Source organism: Corythoichthys intestinalis, unplaced genomic scaffold (assembly GCF_030265065.1).
Source record: "Corythoichthys intestinalis isolate RoL2023-P3 unplaced genomic scaffold, ASM3026506v1 HiC_scaffold_23, whole genome shotgun sequence".
NCBI classification, from domain to species: Eukaryota; Metazoa; Chordata; class Actinopteri; order Syngnathiformes; family Syngnathidae; genus Corythoichthys; species Corythoichthys intestinalis.
The window spans coordinates 5,615,122-5,633,256 of record NW_026651592.1 but is presented as its reverse complement, the minus strand read 5'-3'; the positions used below and the strand labels follow the sequence as shown (position 1 = coordinate 5,633,256).

The 18,135-nt window shown below is 39.5% G+C and overlaps 1 protein-coding gene across 1 annotated transcript in view; it reads right to left on the bottom strand.

Annotated features, from left to right (window-relative positions):
• The window catches only part of LOC130911104 (cytochrome P450 2G1-like), a 42,128-nt gene extending 25,054 nt beyond the window's left edge, over window positions 1-17,074 (bottom strand). The window contains exons 1-8 of the mRNA XM_057828817.1: window positions 16,802-17,074; window positions 16,575-16,737; window positions 10,522-10,671; window positions 10,252-10,412; window positions 10,011-10,187; window positions 9,793-9,934; window positions 9,539-9,723; window positions 9,326-9,467 (exon numbers count right to left, since the gene is read on the bottom strand). Coding sequence (XP_057684800.1) covers window positions 9,326-9,467; window positions 9,539-9,723; window positions 9,793-9,934; window positions 10,011-10,187; window positions 10,252-10,412; window positions 10,522-10,671; window positions 16,575-16,737; window positions 16,802-16,978 — 1,297 coding nt within the window. The 5' untranslated portion in view covers window positions 16,979-17,074. The remainder of the gene's footprint in view (window positions 1-9,325; window positions 9,468-9,538; window positions 9,724-9,792; window positions 9,935-10,010; window positions 10,188-10,251; window positions 10,413-10,521; window positions 10,672-16,574; window positions 16,738-16,801) is intronic.
• Between the last annotated feature and the right edge of the window lie 1,061 nt (window positions 17,075-18,135).

Here is an 18,135-nt window from a genome sequence, read left to right as displayed (position 1 = left end):
ATTTTTTCAAAACGACACAAGATTATCGAAATTTACGCAAAGCCGCACGTTTGTGCAAATTTTGGTGACTTTTCGTGCATGTTCAGGCCTCCAAATTGGCCATTTTCATTTGCCCTGAAAAAAGAAGAATAATAATAATAATAATAATAATAATAATAATAATAATAATAATAATAATCCTTTGCAAAACAATAGGGCCTTCGCACGCTTAGTGCTCGGGCCCTAACTAGGCCTGCAAGCAGGACTGAACGGGCCCTCGCAATCTAGCGCAACTCGGACGTCACGCAACTCGGACTGTGTGCAGGTCAGGGTGGTGGCAGATCCTCCTCTCTAATCATCTCATTAGAACCTAACATGCTCGAAAGTCGCCTATATACAATCCCACACCCAAGAGATAAAAACCCCTATTGGAGAGAGTACTACAAAAAAGGAGCCACTACTGAGCTGTGCAGCCAAGCCCTTATTCAAAACCCAAAATTAATCTTCTAAGTGGGCCAATTCGACCAAGTGTGCCAAATATTGTGGCTCTATAAGCTGCCTGAGTCTCTGGAAAAAAATATTTCCTTTAAATGGCGAACAAAGGGTCGTCACGGCAACAGACAGAGACACTTGGACATGGGCCGTAAATAAGTATTTTAATAGCTGTTGAAACTACAATGACCAACCTGAAAAGAACTGAACATGTATTGGAAAACGAGTGACTTTCAATTGCCACTAGTTGGCGCTGTAGGTTTGATGCAAATGACCCCTACAAGGCCCTTCAGGGTATGACTCTCAACAAGCACGGGAAGTTTGGCGCAGATATGTTGTATATCTGCCGAGTTATGACTGTTCAAAGTTTTTGGAGAGAAAAATTGTTGACAGTCATTTTCACTTTCCTGTTTGGACCCCTCCGCTTCAACGAAACTTCAATATTTTTCATCAGGCACCTGAAGACAGGTCTTAAGGCTTCCCTTATGCAGGTTTGAGGTAGATTGATTTTTTTCCCTTGGAGAAGGAGTGTGTCCCGTAAAAAAGGGCATTTCCTGTTCCCACTAGGAGGCGCCAGGCACAAATGGTAAAATTTCAATCCAGTCGTGCTCAGGCTTGTATACCTCACACACAGGCCAGATTTAAAATAGATTGAACGTTGTATGAGGGAGTTATCAGTCATTTTCCGAATTCGGTGTTTTGGCGAAAAAATGGCCGACTTTGGCACCCCGGCCAGGTCAGGCCCGTGAATGAAAACACACCATTTTGATAACTTAAGATTTCATATGCCTTATGAACAGTCTCGCCAATTTTGAGAATGATCAAACTAATTCCCTAGGTGCCAAGGTGTAAAATGTGCACACTGTAAATCGATAAAAAATTCACATTCAATCCAAAATACCCGATTTCCTGTTGGGTTTGGAATACGCATGCAAGAGACTTTTTGGAGCAGTTTTGTACAAGGTATTGACTCTCCGAATTTCATCCCTCTACGTTGAAAAAACCTAAATGGAGAGGCCTTTTTGAAAATTTCAAGGGGGCGCCACTGAGCCATTTTGTTACATGTTTTCGTAACGTTGCAAGATTATTGAACGTTATGCAAAGTCGCATGTATGTCGAAATTTTTGAGAGTTTTCGTGCATGTTCAAGCCTCCAAATGTAAACTCCTACTGTGAACCGATAAAAATATCACTTTTGATCCAAAATACCCGATTTCCTGTTGGATTTGGAATATGGGTGCAAGAGACTTTTTGGAGCAGTTTTGCATAAGGTATCTACTCCCCAAATTTCCTTGCTCTATGTTGAAAAAACCCAATAGGAAAGGCCTTTTTTAAAACTTCTTTCTGTCGCCACTAGTTGGCACTGTAGAGTTGATGCAAATGACCCCTACAAGAACCTTCAGAGTATGACTCTCAACAAACACGGAAAGTTTGGCGCAGATATGTTGCATATCTGCCGAGTTATGACTGTTCAAAGTTTTTGGCGAGACAAATTGTTGACGGTCATTTTCACTTCCAGTTTGGACCTCTCCGCTTCAACGAAACCTCAATATTTTTCATCAGGCACCTGAACACATGTCTTGAGGCTCCCCTGAAACAGGTTTGAGGTCAACAGATTTTTTTCCCTTGGAGGAGGAGCCTGTCTCGTAAAGAAGTCCATTTCCTGTTCCCACTAGGGGGCGCCAGGCCTAATGGGTAATATTTCAATGCAGTCGTGTTCAGGCTAGGATATCTCATATACATGCTAGAAATGAAAAAGATTGAACGTTGTATCACGGAGTTTTTAATCATTTTCTGAATTTGGTGTTTTGCCCAAAAATGGCCGACTTTGGAACCACGCCCAGGTCAGACCCTTGAGTGAAAACTCACCATTTTGAAAACTTAAGATCTCATATGTCTCCTGAATAGTCTGACCAATTTTGAAGATGATCCAACTATTTTCTTCAGCGACAAGGTCTCAAATGTAAATCGATAAAATTTCACATTTGATCCAAAATTTCCGGCTTCCTGTTTGGTTTGGAATATGGGTGCAAGAGACTTTTTGGAGCAGTTTTGCACAATGTATCGACTCGCCAAATTTCATTGTTCTACGTTGAAAAAACCTAATAGGAGAGGCCTTTTTGAAAATTTCAAGGGGGCGCCACTGAGCGATTTTGTTAAAATTTTTTGTAGATTATCAAAATTTACGCCAAGTTGCATGTATGTGCAAATTTTGGTGAGTTTTTATGCATGTTCAAGCCTCCAAATGTAAACTCCTACTGTGAACCGATAAAAATTTCACATTCGATCAAAAATACCCGATTTCCTGTTGGATTTGGAATACGGGTGCAAGAGACTTTTTGGAGCAGTTTTGCACAAGGTATCGACTCCCCAAATTTCATCACTCTCTGTTAAAAAAACCTAATAGGAAACGCCTTTTTGAAAAATTCAAGGGGGCGCCACTGAGGCATTTTGCTACATTTTTTCGTAACATTGCAAGATTATTGAACGTTATCTAAAGCCGCATGTATGTGCAAATTTTTACGAGTTTTTGTGCATATTCAAGCCTCCAAATGTAAACTCCTACTGTGAACCCATGAAAATTTCACATTCGATCCAAAATACCCGATTTCCTGTTGGATTTGGAATATGGGTGCAAGAGACTTTTTGGAGCAGTTTTGCATAAGGTATCTACTCCCCAAATTTCCTTGCTCTATGTTGAAAAAACCCAATAGGAAAGGCCTTTTTTAAAACTTCTTTCTGTCGCCACTAGTTGGCACTGTAGAGTTGATGCAAATGACCCCTACAAGAACCTTCAGGGTATGACTCTCAACAAACACGGGAAGTTTGGCGCAGATATGTTGTATATCTGCCGAGTTATGACTGTTCAAAGTTTTTTGCGTGACAAATTGTTGACGTTCATTTTCACTTTCCTGTTTGGACCCCTCCGCCTCAACGAAACCTCAATATTTTTCATCAGGCATCTGAACACAGGTCTTAAGGCTCCCCTGATGCAGGTTTGAGGTCAACAGATTTTTTTCCCTTGGAGGAGGAACCTGTCTCGTAAAAAAAGGCATTTCCTGTTCTCACTAGGGGGCGCTAGACCTAATGGGTAATATTTCAATGCACTCGTGTTAAGGGTGGGATACCGCATATACATGGCAGATATGAAAAAGATTGAAAGTTGTGTCAAGGAATTATTAGCCATTTACTGAATTCGGTGTTTTGCCGAAAAAATGGCCGACTTTGGCACCACGCCCAGGTCAGACCCGTGAATGAAAACACACCATTTTAGAAACTTAAGATCTCATATGTCTCCTGAACAGTCTCACCAATTTTGAAGATGATCCAACTAACTCCCTCAGCGAAAAGGTCTCAAATGTGCACCCTGTAAATCGATAAAAATTTCATATTTGATCCAAAATAACCGATTTCCTGTTGGGTTTGGAATATGCGTGTCAATGCTTTTTTGGAGCGGTTTTGGACAAGGTATAGACCCCCCAAATTTCATTGCTCTACGCTGACAGACCCTAATGTTATAGGCCAATTTTAAAATTTCAAGGGGGCGCCACTGAGCCATTTTGTTATATTTTTTTGCAACGTTGCAAAATTATCGAAATTTACAATTTTCCGGACGTATGTGCAAATTTTGGTGACTTTTCGTGCATGTTCAGGCCTCCAAATTGGCCGTTTTCATTTGCCCTGAAAAAAAAAAAAAATAAAAAAAAAAAAAATAATCCTTTGCAAAACAATAGGGCCTTCGCACGCTTAGTGCTCGGGCCCTAATAATAATAATCCTTTGCATTACAATAGGGCCTTCGCACGCCTAGTGCTCGGGCCCTAATAATCCTTCGAAGAACAATAGGGCCTCGCACGCTGAGAGTGCTCGGGCCCTAACTACTACTTCCCTCCATTCTCATAGGAGCCATGTCAACTGCTGCCACCCAGCGGTCGGAGGGATTCTCTTCAAATTGGTCCCGTGAATAAAACAAAAAAAATTCAGAAAAACCGGACATTTTTATGAATTTATCAAACCCGCCCGGACCACGAGGACACTACGTGAAAGTAGGACTTGTCCGGGCAAAAGAGGACGTTTGGTCACCCTAGCCTAATGGAAACCTGGATTAAACCAAAGTTGTGTGCACATACTGCTGTGATGAACTGTCCTTCGATCGAAGCTCAACCAGCCTAAAGTACCACCTTCAGGCAAAGCATATCTTCGCTAGTGTTAGCAATGACGCTAACACTGCGGGAACAAGCCGCAGTCATCAAGCTACACTGGCAGAGTGCGGACTTGCACTTGCCAACAAAAAGACAACAAGTAGGTTGACTACTGCTATCACTACATGAGTAGCCAGAGACTGTAGAGTGTAGACCCATTAACATAGTCGAAGACGAGGGCCTTGAAAATCCAATGACAACAAACAACAACAACCAATGACAAACCACTAGACAGGTACAAGGCCGTACCAGCATGGACTCATGTCCACTACAGTGGTGGTCTGCGCACAATGGTGCCAACAGTAAGCTGACCCACCTTGCAAAAGAAGTATCTGGTCACACCTGCTACAACCGTTCCTTGTGATTTCTTTGACAGGGCACATTGTTCAAAAGAAAAGGTCTGCTCTGTTATCTGAAAATGTCAACAAGCTAGTTTGCCTGAGCAGTTGGTTAAAAAATAAATAAAAGAGTATGGCTAACTTAAGCAGTGTTTCTAAACATCTTTATGTTAATGTTTAATGTTTGTGTGTGAAAATTGACTTTTTTTTTTTTTTTTTTTTTTTAAATATCTCACAGCTTTCATGCCATTTTGTGTAAAACTGCTAATGCTGCATTTATTTGTGTGAAATGTTGAATTTAACAGACAAATTGTTTACACATTTTTTGAAACACTAGCTATTGTTACTGTATTGTGCTTGTCTGCTCTTTAAATTGGCAGTTAATTTCAAGTAATATGCCAAACGGTACTTGAGCCACATTGTTAGTCTGGGGCACTTTAATCTGTTAAAACTCTTAGCTGTATGATACAGACAATTTATTTTATTTTATACGAGCTGAGTTGTTAAATAAAATTTTAAAACTATTTGGTTAATTATTAATTCATTTATACATTCCATCTTAAAACAAATTTTAAGTCAATTATAGTATTTTCCTCAATTTTTTTTTTCCTGAAGAGCAACTTTATTCATCCCGAGGGAAATGTGATTAATCATGATTAATCACACAGTTGACATATGATTAGCTAAATTAAATTTTTCAATCGTTTAACAGCACTAATTTCAATATAAAACATTCTAGATGGCAGGACTTTTTTTCAGGTTGAAATGCTGTTTTCATGGTGCCTTGAACTACTTGGAAAGATTCTACGATAGGTGAGAGTTCTACTGAGCGCAGCTGTTGACAAACCAGTTCTTGAATTTATAAAGCCTGTCTGCAATTTAGGGAGCGACAGTCAGAGGGAGGGGAAAGAAGGGAGAGGGAATACGCAGGAATAGTGTAATAGTGTATTTTTAGACCACAAAACTGCGTGACGTTATCATCGTAAACCGGAAGGAGTCAACATACAAGCGTGCTCGCATATAACCCATGCTAGTACTGCTTGTTTTCTGCCAGTAATCTTTCAAAAAAGAACATGCAGATGAAACACTGCTGCTATGGAACTTGTAGAAACGACTCTAGACATTACGACCGTCCACATATGAAGGAAGTTTTCTTCATACGTTTCCCGAAGCCAAAAACTAAGAGGGGAAAAAATAAGAACAATGGATTAACTTGTGCGGATGTCCAAAAGACCAGTTTAACGGCAGCAAGGTGAAGCCATTCACTTTCATATGCTGTAACATTTTGTTGGGGGCCATGGTCCTACAGATAACAAACCTGATCCATTGCCTGCCCTGAAAAGGTAAGCCATTTTGATATTTTTACTAATTTTTTAGCGTGGTGTTTTGCCGTGCTGCTTCCGTCTGACAATGAATGACCTTAATGTTTTTTTTAATTTGTATATCACAAGTCATTTCGGCCTATTTTTCTAAAATATGGATGTTTAAATGAATTAGCCATGTTTGCCCTTGATCTTTTTGTAGCAAACCTGTTCATGCCGACAGGTAGGCTCTAGATTTAACAGCTTTACCTTTTCTGTTGTAAAGAAACAACCTTTGTAAGGGGGAAGTGTAAATAGATTAATAGAATTAAGATTTGGCTGTTCGTTAGCTGTCACTAGGTAGCATTTGCGATCACTACACAAAAATAGCAATATAAATTATCCCCAAGAACGGTCAGGGATATGAGACAACCAGAGGATAAAATATATAAGAAAGACAGGGCATATACTGGTAAAGGGTAGCCTGTTGAAACAGGAGAATTTCATTGTCAGTGGCGTAAGGCAATCCACACAAGAAAAAGGTGTCTATAAAAAGCTACCTCTGGATCAGGTCAGCTCTTTTCACTGTCATTTTCACCCCTCGACACTCAAGCCATCTCTTTAACTGAACATTTGTATGTTCTTCCACATCTTTAATGTTGAATATGGCACTAGGAACATCATTTTCGAACAGGATTTGTAGGTTTAGCTCAGTAAACATCTTGTTCATACACTATTTACATGCATTTAGCAACTTTTGCTAGGAGGGTCAAACTAGCGTTTGTCCCTCCTAGCAACAGTTGCTAACGTCATGAATATTAATGAGCAAAGGTGACGTACTGCATACAGTACGCTACTGGGAGAGAGCCGGGTACAGGTTGAGATGCATAGACTTGCCCTACTGGTACGGGGGTGCAGGTCATTTGACCCACCTTGGCTGAAAGCAAGGGCGTAGGTTTGCATAGGAACGGTAGGGATATAACACTAGCAACTTTTTAGGATGCTCAAATTGTCCCCACCAACTTTTAAGCAACCTTATTTCATTATATAAAGAGTTCAAATGTACTAGTATAAGTAATTTAGATTACCTTACCATATATTTTAAGGATCGAATAGAACCTACCATTATTAAGTGAATTATTTTCAATATGTTCAGACTTACATCGTTATCCCTTTTCACTTGCTGAATGTGCCGGTCCATTTTTTCCCCCCTCAAACGAACGTTTGGTTGACTGATGACTTGAATCCCCCCCCCCCGTCCCGCCACAAAGACACACACACAGACATACTTACACAACCCCGACAGATTCATGTCGACAACATGCCACCCCCATTGGAGAGAAGGGTTATTAGAAGTTTTTTTTCGGCCATCAGCAGCCAATATAAGTCATGTAAAAAGACGTCAATGTTGTGGAGGTGGGGGAAACACCACTAATTTTGCTAATGAAAGTCCGACCTGCAACCGTCAAAACTACTGCGGTCAGGCCAGCCTCCAGAAGGAACAACAAAGTCTAGGTAGTCGTCCCTTATTTGGATCATTGTTTGCATTAGGGGTGCAGCTATCGAATATTTTAGTTTTCAAGTAATCGACTGAAAATTCTATCGAGTAATCGGATAAAACATATATTTTTAGGTGAAGAGCAATTATAAATGTACATGCAAAAACAAGACATTTCATCTAATACTGAACCATTTTCAGTCAATCAGTGTCTTTATTTTCGATGTACATTGTTGAAAACAGCCAACAATTGCATCTCAGATGTAACTAGAATAAAAAAAAAGACTAATTCACTGCTTTCACTCAAAAAACTTTTAGATCTTATTTAAAAAAAAATAAAGAAAAAATATATATATATATATATATATATATATATATATATATATATATAAATTTATACAGATATATATATATGGATAGATATAGATACATATATTTCTTACCTAAAAATGCCATTATGCTTGATAACACACACCACTTAAAAGTTGATAGGAGTTTATAGGAAGGATTTTTTCCCACGTGTTTCAATTGAATTTCTAATTGTGTCAAGCTATTTTTAAGTTCTAGTTAAGTTTTAACTTAGTGTAAACTGTAAATCCTGATAGGATTTTGAGTTTTTGCAGTGCTCAAAATAAATGTATGATACAGGCTGTATTGGAGCACATTAGGGACCAGTGCTACTTAGTGTTTTATCCAGCAATGACAACTGAGCTAAAATTGATAGTTAGCATTATTAAGTTTTTATTTTAAACCCTCATCACGCCACAACGCTATGTTAAGTTAAAGCCTGTATGTAAGAGATGTTAGCCACGCATCGACAGTGGTCATAATTAATAGAAACCTAGCCCTCCGCAGGGCTAACGTTACGTGAGCCAGCGACAGTAACGTTAATCTTATTTATTAGCGCTTAGCGCTCTTTATTAGCGCTTAGCGCTCTACTGCTTTAAGATGGCGGCTGTTTAGTAACACTGCCCAGACTCGGCCGAGTCTGTCATTTCGCATCTAGTTCAACATAAATGTGATCTCTATGAGACGCATCAGACGCTACCTGCTACCAACGTAGCATCATGCGGGCTAGTTTTTAGCAACGTCGGCGTCGTTTGTAGCGGCTGTTGGCTGCAGAAAGTTTCTTTCTTTTTTTTTTTTTTTTTTTGCTTCTTCCTCTACGCACGTGACATCAGTGCGTTATCTGCATTAAAAGTAGTCCGAGCAAAACGTGATGCTTAGAGCTGTCAAAATAAACGATTACTCGAGGTGAATGAAATTACTCGGATCAGTTTTTAAACTCGAGTTACTCGAGTTGCTCGAGTATTCGTTTCAGCTCTAGTTTGCATTATGTGCATTACTGTAATATCGTCCCAACCAATGTTGAGACCAAACCTACACCCTTGGCTGAAAGTGACCATTTACTTACTCACCCAGAGCACAGTGGGAGTTAATTCCATGAATCGACAACTATCGGCATAAATGAGTTAAGAAGATCTATGTTAAAATTCACTGTGCGCGACTCCATTTTACCTGCAGAGAATGGAAGGAAAGCTGGGTTCTTCTTGAAGTTGCCATTTTGGTCCAGGAAGTGTTGAGGGTTGAAGGTCCACGGAGTGGCCCACTGCTTCTCCTCTTTAAGTAAAGAGTGCAGCAAGGGGATGATTATCGTGTCCTGTGGACGCCAAACACAAATGCTCACCGTCATATTCAGCTTTTCATTCGGTACGGAGTTTTGATGTTTACCTTTGGAATTAGGTAACCCTTGAAGGTGATATCGTGGAGGGCGTAATGAGGGATACCCATAGGCACGATGTCCATTAAACGTTGGATTTCGTGGAGTACGGCGTCAGTGAAAGGGAGGGACTTCCTGTCCTCCAATTTAGGGCATCGCTGTCCGATCACAGTGTGGATTTCCTGCTGCATGTTCTCTGCAGGACCAAAAAAATCAGGCATGACAAATTCAACCACGAAAAACCTTTGTTTTTTCTGTGTCTGACCTTGGACTTTGGGGTATTTCATAAGCACGTTGAGGGCAAATCGGATGGTGGAGCTAGTGGTTTCTGTTCCTGCCAAGTACAGATTCAGCACAGTGGACACCAAGTTGTCGTAGTGGAACTCACTGGTGGGGTTGTGTTTCTCCTAATAACCAAGCAAGAACCATTAATTCCAGAAATCAACAAGTTCAGCCCGAAAAGTGGAAGAATGGAGTTGACACCTGATCCTGTCTGATCAGGTAGCAGTCAATGTAATCTCTCGGACACTCAGGGCTCAACGTGGAGCGGTGCTTTTCGATCTTCTCCATGACGAAAGCCCTCACCTCATCAACCCCAGCAAAAATTTTGTGGTGCCGACCTGGCAGCCACTCCATCAACCGGGGGAAGACGTTGTATAGCTGTATTGGAAAGAGGAAGACCACGGCAAAGAGTGCTCATCAAAGTGGATCTCAAGCCTCTCACCTGCCCCCACGGGGTGCTGCCGAATTTGATGGTTTCCGAAAGGATCCGGAGAAGACGCAGAAAGCGCTCGTCGTCGTAGGAGAAGCGCTGCCCGAACACCAGGCAGCAGATCACGTTGGACACGCTACAACTCAGAAAGAAGCTCGGGTCGAAGGGCACGGCTGGAGAACAAAATGAGCTGTAGTTGGGAGGTTGTCCAGGTTTTCAAAGAACCAATCGCTACTTTTCAATCACTCAGTCAATAGTCAAATACATATGTCTTCTCCAAACCTTTGGTTGTGTCAAAGCGGGCTGCCAGGTGTTTGCTCTCCTCCTGGATCCACTCCTCCATCCCCTTGCGACCCATCCCAAAGTCCCGGAGGGTCGTCAGGGTGAAGCGACGCAGCTGACGCCAGCGCTCGCCGTTGCTGATGGCCAAACCTTTAAATATTACGGACAACTGACGTAGGTATCTCGACTTCAAAGCAACTCGAGCACTCGTGAAAACTACAGTGCCTATCATAAGTATTCACCCCCTTGGATGTTATGTTTCCACCAAACATAATGTGTCTGATAGCGAAAAAGCTCAATTTTGGTCTCATCCGACCGAATCTTCTTCCAAAGCCACAGCTCAACATTATTACCATCAGAACAAAAATAATTGAATTATTTTCCCTTAAAAAAAAAAAAAAAAACGTGTGAATGACTCGTATCATGTTTACATTTTACTAGGGCTGCAGCTATCGATTATTTTAGTAGTCGATTAATCAATGAACTAGTTAGTTCAAATAATCGAGTAATCGGATAAGGAACATGAGCGATTAAAATACCTGAGCTAAGCCTCAAACGGTACAGTGCCTTTCAAAAGTATTCGGCCCCCTTGAACCTTGCAACCTTTCGCCACATTTCAGGCTTCAAACATAAAGATATAAAATTTTAATTTTTTGTCAAGAATCAACAACAAGTGGGACACAATCGTGAAGTGGAACAAAATTTATTGGATAATTTAAACTTTTTTAACAAATAAAAAACTGAAAAGTGGGGCGTGCAATATTATTCGGCCCCCTTGCATTAATACTTTGTAGCGCCACCTTTTGCTCCAATTACAGCTGCAAGTCGCTTGGGGTATGTTTCTATCAGTTTTGCACATCGAGAGACTGACATTCTTGCCCATTCTTCCTTGCAAAACAGCTCGAGCTCAGTGAGGTTGGATGGAGAGTGTTTGTGAACAGCAGTCTTCAGCTCTTTCCACAGATTCTCGATTGGATTCAGGTCTGGACTTTGACTTCGCCATTCTAACACCTGGATACGTATATTTTTTAACCATTCCATTGTAGATTTGGCTTTATGTTTTGGATCATTGTCCTGTTGGAAGATAAATCTCCGTCCCAGTCTCAGGTCTTGTGCAGATACCAACAGGTTTTCTTCCAGAATGTTCCTGTATTTGGCTGCATCCATCTTCCCGTCAATTTTAACCATCTTCCCTGTCCCTGCTGAAGAAAAGCAGGCCCAAACCATGATGCTGCCACCACCATGTTTGACAGTGGGGATGGTGTGTTCAGGGTGATGAGCTGTGTTGCTTTTACGCCAAACATATCGTTTTGCATTGTGGCCAAAAAGTTCAATTTTGGTTTCATTTGACCAGAGCACCTTCTTCCACATGTTTGGTGTGTCTCCCAGGTGGCTTGTGGCAAACTTTAAACGAGACTTTTTATGGATATCTTTGAGAAATGGCTTTCTTCTTGCCAGTCTTCCATAAAGGCCAGATTTGTGCAGTGTACGACTGATTGTTGTCCTATGGACAGACTCTCCAACCTCAGCTGTAGATCTCTGCAGTTCATCCAGAGTGATCATGGGCCTCTTAGCTGCATCTCTGATCAGTTTTCTCCTTGTTTGAGAAGAAAGTTTGGAAGGACGGCCGGGTCTTGGTAGATTTGCAGTGGTCTGATGCTACTTCCATTTCAATATGATGGCTTGCACAGTGCTCCTTGAGATGTTTAAAGCTTGGGAAATCTTTTTGTATCCAAATCCGGCTTTAAACTTCTCCACAACAGTATCTCGGACCTGCCTGGTGTGTTCCTTAGTTTTCATAATGCTCTCTGCACTTTAAACAGAACCCTGAGACTATCACAGAGCAGGTGCATTTATACGGAGACTTGATTACACACACGTGGTTTCTATTTATCATCATCGGTCATTTAGGACAGCATTGGATCATTCAGAGATCCTCACTGAACTTCTGGAGTGAGTTTGCTGCATTGAAAGTAAAGGGGCCGAATAATATTGCACGCCCCACTTTTCAGTTTTTTATTTGTTAAAAAAGTTTAAATTAGCCAATAAATGTTGTTCCACTACACGATTGTGTCCCACCTGTTGTTGATTCTTGACAAAAAAATTAAATTTCATATCTTCATGTTTGAAGCCTGAAATGTGGCGAAAGGTTGCAAGATTAAAGGGGGCCGAATACTTTTGCAAGGCACTGTATAAAATAAACGCGCTAACTGCTAACCTACATAGCAAAAGTTCGCTAGCTTAAATGCTATAAGATGCTAACGTTTTTTTTTGTTTTTTTTTTTTTACAATGCTCCTAACAAATGGTTCAGACACATATTTCCACAAAAAATGGCTAAATATACCTATAAACTAAATTCTAAATGCATTAAAAAACATTAGCGCAAACATAAACTTAGCTTACATTAGTCTTAACAGGGAGCAGTTGGATTCAGCCATGTGAAATGAGGCAGACCAGAGGGCAGTGTATCCACTCTAATCAATAAAACTAAATGCAAACACTTTCAAAATAAACCTTTACAACGCCACTTTAATTAAACGAATACTCGAAGCAACAAAATTTAGGTCAAATATTTTTTTTCTAGTACTGTCAAACGATTAAAATTTTTAATCGAGTTAATCACAGCTTAAAAATGAATTAATCGTAATTAATCGCAACTAAAACCATCTCTAAAATATGCCATATTTTTCTGTAAATTATTGTTGGAATGGAAAGATGAGACACAAGACGAATATATACATACAACATACTGTACATAAGTACTGTATTTGCCACTTATTGGTTCATTTTTTTTTTTTTTTTTTTTTAGACATTGACACCTTTTTAAAACGATATCTCGATTCTTGGCAGGAGCATATGGATAAACTTTGGGATACAAAGTATCACGATACAGTGGGGAGAACAAGTATTTGATACACTGCCAATGGGTTTTCCCATTGGCAGTGTATCAAATACTTGTTCTCCCCACTGTATATCACCATTTCAATATTTTGTCACACACACATTAAATGTCATTTGGGGGGGATGGTATTAGGGTTTAGGAACTGTGTTAGTGTTCGGACACTTAATGACATCAGTCATAAGCATTCATTAATGTCCATGACGGTGTCAAGCAAGGGCGTAGGTTTGCATTGGGACGGTAGGGACATAACACTATCAACTTTTCAGGATTCTCAAATTGTCCCCATCAACTTTTAGGCAACCTTATTTGCATTATATAATGAGTTCTATTATATGGGTCATTGTCTTCCCATATTGTAAGGATAGAAATGACCCAACCATTATTAATGGAATTATTTTCATTATGTTCAGACTTACAGTACATTTATCCCTTTTCACTTGCTGAATGAGACAGTCCTTTTTTTCCCAAAACGCACATTTGATTGGCTGATGACTTGCCCCGCCCCCAACACACACATGCACTCACAGCCCCGACAGAAATACATGTCGACAACATGCCGCCTCCTCCACCCCTTTCACAGGGAAGGGATATTAGACGTTTTTTTTTCGGCCAGCAGCAGCCACTGTAGCTTTCATTTTTTTGATAAGTTTGGCTGTGCTTGCAGACAAAAGCAGTAGTGTTTTACCTAAATGAAGGCTCCATTTTTATTATTTTTTTATTTTTGTTATTTCCTGACTTAGACATTTTTTCAGTTATATTTAATTTCTTTATTTAGACAGACACTGTTGAGTGGCAAATATTCATTTTGTTGTATTTCTGGATAGTTTAGCTATTATTAAAAAGTTTGTATTGTGTATGTTATGTAATTTAAGTTGTGTTCAAATATTGCTCTCTAAATTTGCAAATAAAATCCCAGACATTTATTCTGGAAGTTTTGAAAATGTTTCTTTAGTTGTTCTTGAAAACAAAGGTTTGAATCAAACGGTGTATCACCTGAACCAATACATATGAAAGTAAGTATAATACAGATTTATTTTGCAATGATCAATTAATTAGGTTCATATCACCCAATCTGTATGGTCTTATCAATATCCCGTCCCCAACTAAAAGTGTTCATAAAGGTTATGCTGTTATATGGTCCCTAACAATGTTGAGACCAAACCTACGCCCTTGGTGTCAAGTCATAATTATGACAGTTTTATGACACTGAGGTCAAATAGAGTGTTACCAAAACGTTTTCCCCTAATTTTTTATGTGTTAAAAATGCCACATTGTTTTAAACATGATTGATTTAGGAATGCAATAAAAGGGGAAAACACCCAAGGCAGTGAATACTTATGATTAGGGCTGCAGCTATCGATTATTTTAGTTGTCAATTAATCGATGAACTAGTTAGTTTGAATAATCGAGTAATCGGATAAGGAACATGAAAAATGAAAATACCTGAGCTGAGCCTCAAATGGTCTAAACATTTTTTAAAAATAAGGATCTATGTACAACAAAAGAACAATTGACTAACTTGCGTAGCAAAAGTCCGCTAGCTTAAATGCTATAAAATGCTAACGTTTTTTTATTTTTTTATTTATAATGCTCTTAACAAATGGTTCAGACACATATTCTGACAAAAAAAAAAACGGCTAAATACACCAATGAACTAAATTACGAAAGCATTAAAAAAATTGTCTCAAACAAAAACTTGGTTTACGTTGGTCTTAACAGGGAGCAGTTGGATTCAGCCATGTGAAATGAAGCAGACAAGAGGGCAGTGTATCCACCCTAATCAATAAAACTTAATCCAAACACTTTCAAAATAAACCATTACAACGCCACTTTAATTAAACGAATGCTCAAAGCAACAAAATTTAATTCGAATATTTTTTTCTAATCGAATACTCGAGTTAATCAATTAATCGTTGCAGCACTACTTATGATAGGCACTGTACTGTATCTGCAAAACTGAAAACTGCCAGCGTCATAGGCGGAGTTTGACTTTTGGGGCAGGGGAGGCACAACATGTTAATGACCCCGAAACGCAGTGTCAGCAATAAAATTCATCTACAAGAACATTCATAATAATAAGCTGACAATGAGCATTTTTTGTTTTCCATCATTCTTCAGGGGAATTCTAAATCAGGCTGCCTGGGCAATATTTTTCGCCAAGATTATCAACCATTGAATATGGTACGCCCGCCGGTGTCGTGCCAATGTAGTTACCCCAGTCAAAAATTGTATTCCCTGGGCAGAGCCATATGGAGGTAGATTTGTGTCTTTATTATTCAATCAAAAAAAGTTGCTTCAATCAAAATATATATTTTCAATTAAAAAAAAAGTTGCTTCAATCAAAAAAAAAAAAAATGTGAGTGCAAAAATAAATTTGAAAGTAAAAAAAAAATGCATGTGAAAGCTATTTTTCTTTGAATTTTTGGGGGGATTCAACCAACTTTTTGATTGAAGTAATGTTGATTTGTGCATGCGCCACATTTTGGCTAGGACGTTTTGGTCTTTATTATTCAATCAAAAAATAAGTTGGTCCAAAAAAATATACATTTTCAAAAAGAAAAATCACTTCAATCAAAAAAAAAAATTTTTTTTAATTCAATCATAGAAAACGAATTTTGAATGCGAAAAAATATTTGAGATAGAAAAATTTGCATTTGAACACTTAATTTTTCATTGAAAAAGGTTCATTTGATTGAAGCAATCCTTTTTGTGTTTGGGCCATACTATGTGTAGGACATTTGTGTCTAAATTATTCAATCCCATAAAAAGTTGCTTCAATCAAAAAAATATTTTCAATCAAAGAAAAAAATCATTTGAAAAATAAAATTGCCCTCTCGTAATTTTTTTTTTTTAATTGAAAACTATATGCAGAGTAAACGACCGTCTAAGGTGCTAGTCACATGATCTCTTCGAAACATAATTTTGACCAATTATAGAAATATATTTTTTGTTGCAGTTTTATTGCTTTACAACTTTTATATATATAGGAAAGTCAATTTCATGAAATGACACTTTTCGGCCACCGGTGGGGGCCTGGCCCTCCTGCCCCCCCCCCCCCCCCCCCTAAAATCCGCTTATGGCCAGCGTTAGGTGAGTTGTCAAGTGAACTTTAAAAATAAAACAATGTTAAATCAGCGACATTCCAATTACCATAGCCTCTGGTGGCTCTGAGCAGGAACGGAACCGGTCCTCTACCGGTGAAGTCATCCGCCTGGTCCACCAGAGCTTCCTTTACAGTGTCCAAGCCGACCAGGACGGCAATTCTCTGCCAGCCCAAATGCACGGTCAAGACAGGCCCGTAGCTCTCAATCAACTGCAAATACAACAAAACTGCTCTTTCCTGTTCAGACATGCCATTATCTATTGTTAGTGCTCACTTTGAGGAAGGTTTTAAAAGGCGCTTTCTTGTCTAGCTGGTGCAGGTTTCCTATGAGAGGGAGGCTAGGTGGTCCCGGAGGTAAAGGTGCAGGCAAGCTTCTGCGACCCGACGTCTTCGTCAGCAGGTACAAACAAAGCATAAGCACGATTCCACCCAGAACCGACACGAGCTCCATACTTGCTGCGCTCCCTGGAGTTCTTGTTTTGTTGTTGCTGATGTCAAGTCAGGTGACAGCGAATCTCACATGTACCTTTACCCCACATTCGTGGAGGACTTATTCAACAAGCCTTATCTTGTAAAACACACACCCAACATTAAAAAAAAAAAAAAAAACAGATAACATTGTCTGGCAAGAGTAATGATTAGGAAACATAACACATCGCCACTGGCCAGCAGGAGGCGACAGAGAAAGAAACCTCATGAGGAACTCGAAAACATTTTAATTATTGCAAGGGTAAAGAAACTTAACCAAGAGTATAGATTGTTGGGGACAGTGGTGTTACCAGGATGCCAGGTGTGGGTAGGAATTAGTCTTACCTGGGAAAAAAAATAGAAAAAAGAAACGCTACAATTCTCAAGTAGGTCGAAATCCAGCGTAGGGCCATTGCACCTTAAAACATGTTTTGTTTTATCCTTGAAATAACTGTTGTTGTGATTTGGTCTAAACAAATAAAAGTTTATTTTATTTTATTTTACTTAGAACACATCCATAACTAAACAGTATGGACATGCAGGAGACAATGTTTTTTTAGGTAACCTATTGTGGTTCCTCAGTTTGATTATTATTATTATAGTTATACTTTGTTCCGCAGCCCCTTTGAGCCCAATTTGACCCCCTTACAATGCTTGGAAATGCACCTAAATGGGCAGGCAGGTCAAGACAGGTGCAATCTTTGATACCGTGTCCAGACAAATTCCAAATACACCATGTAGCGCCCCCTAGCAGTCATTCTTTGTCCCGCCGACGCTTTGAGCCCTATTTTGACCCCCTCAGAATGCTTCAAAACTCACCAAACTCAACAGCCAAGTGAACACTGGTGAATGAAATCAAAATATGCGTAAATGTGTGTAGCACCCCCTAGGAACAAGACCAATATTTCATTTCCAATTTTTTTTTTTTTTTTAAGGTGAAAGAGGAGGTAACAACGCAAAGGTTAAAACTTAGAACACATCAGTACTATATGAATGGGATACCATACGCGGTGCCCAGACTGCCATTAGTACTACATCCAGTTTTCTTTGGGTGGGCAGAGCGTGTCCGTGGGTGGGCACTGCGCCCCCCCCCCTCCCCCGTAACTCCCCTGGTGAGGGAAAATATTATTCATAAAATTT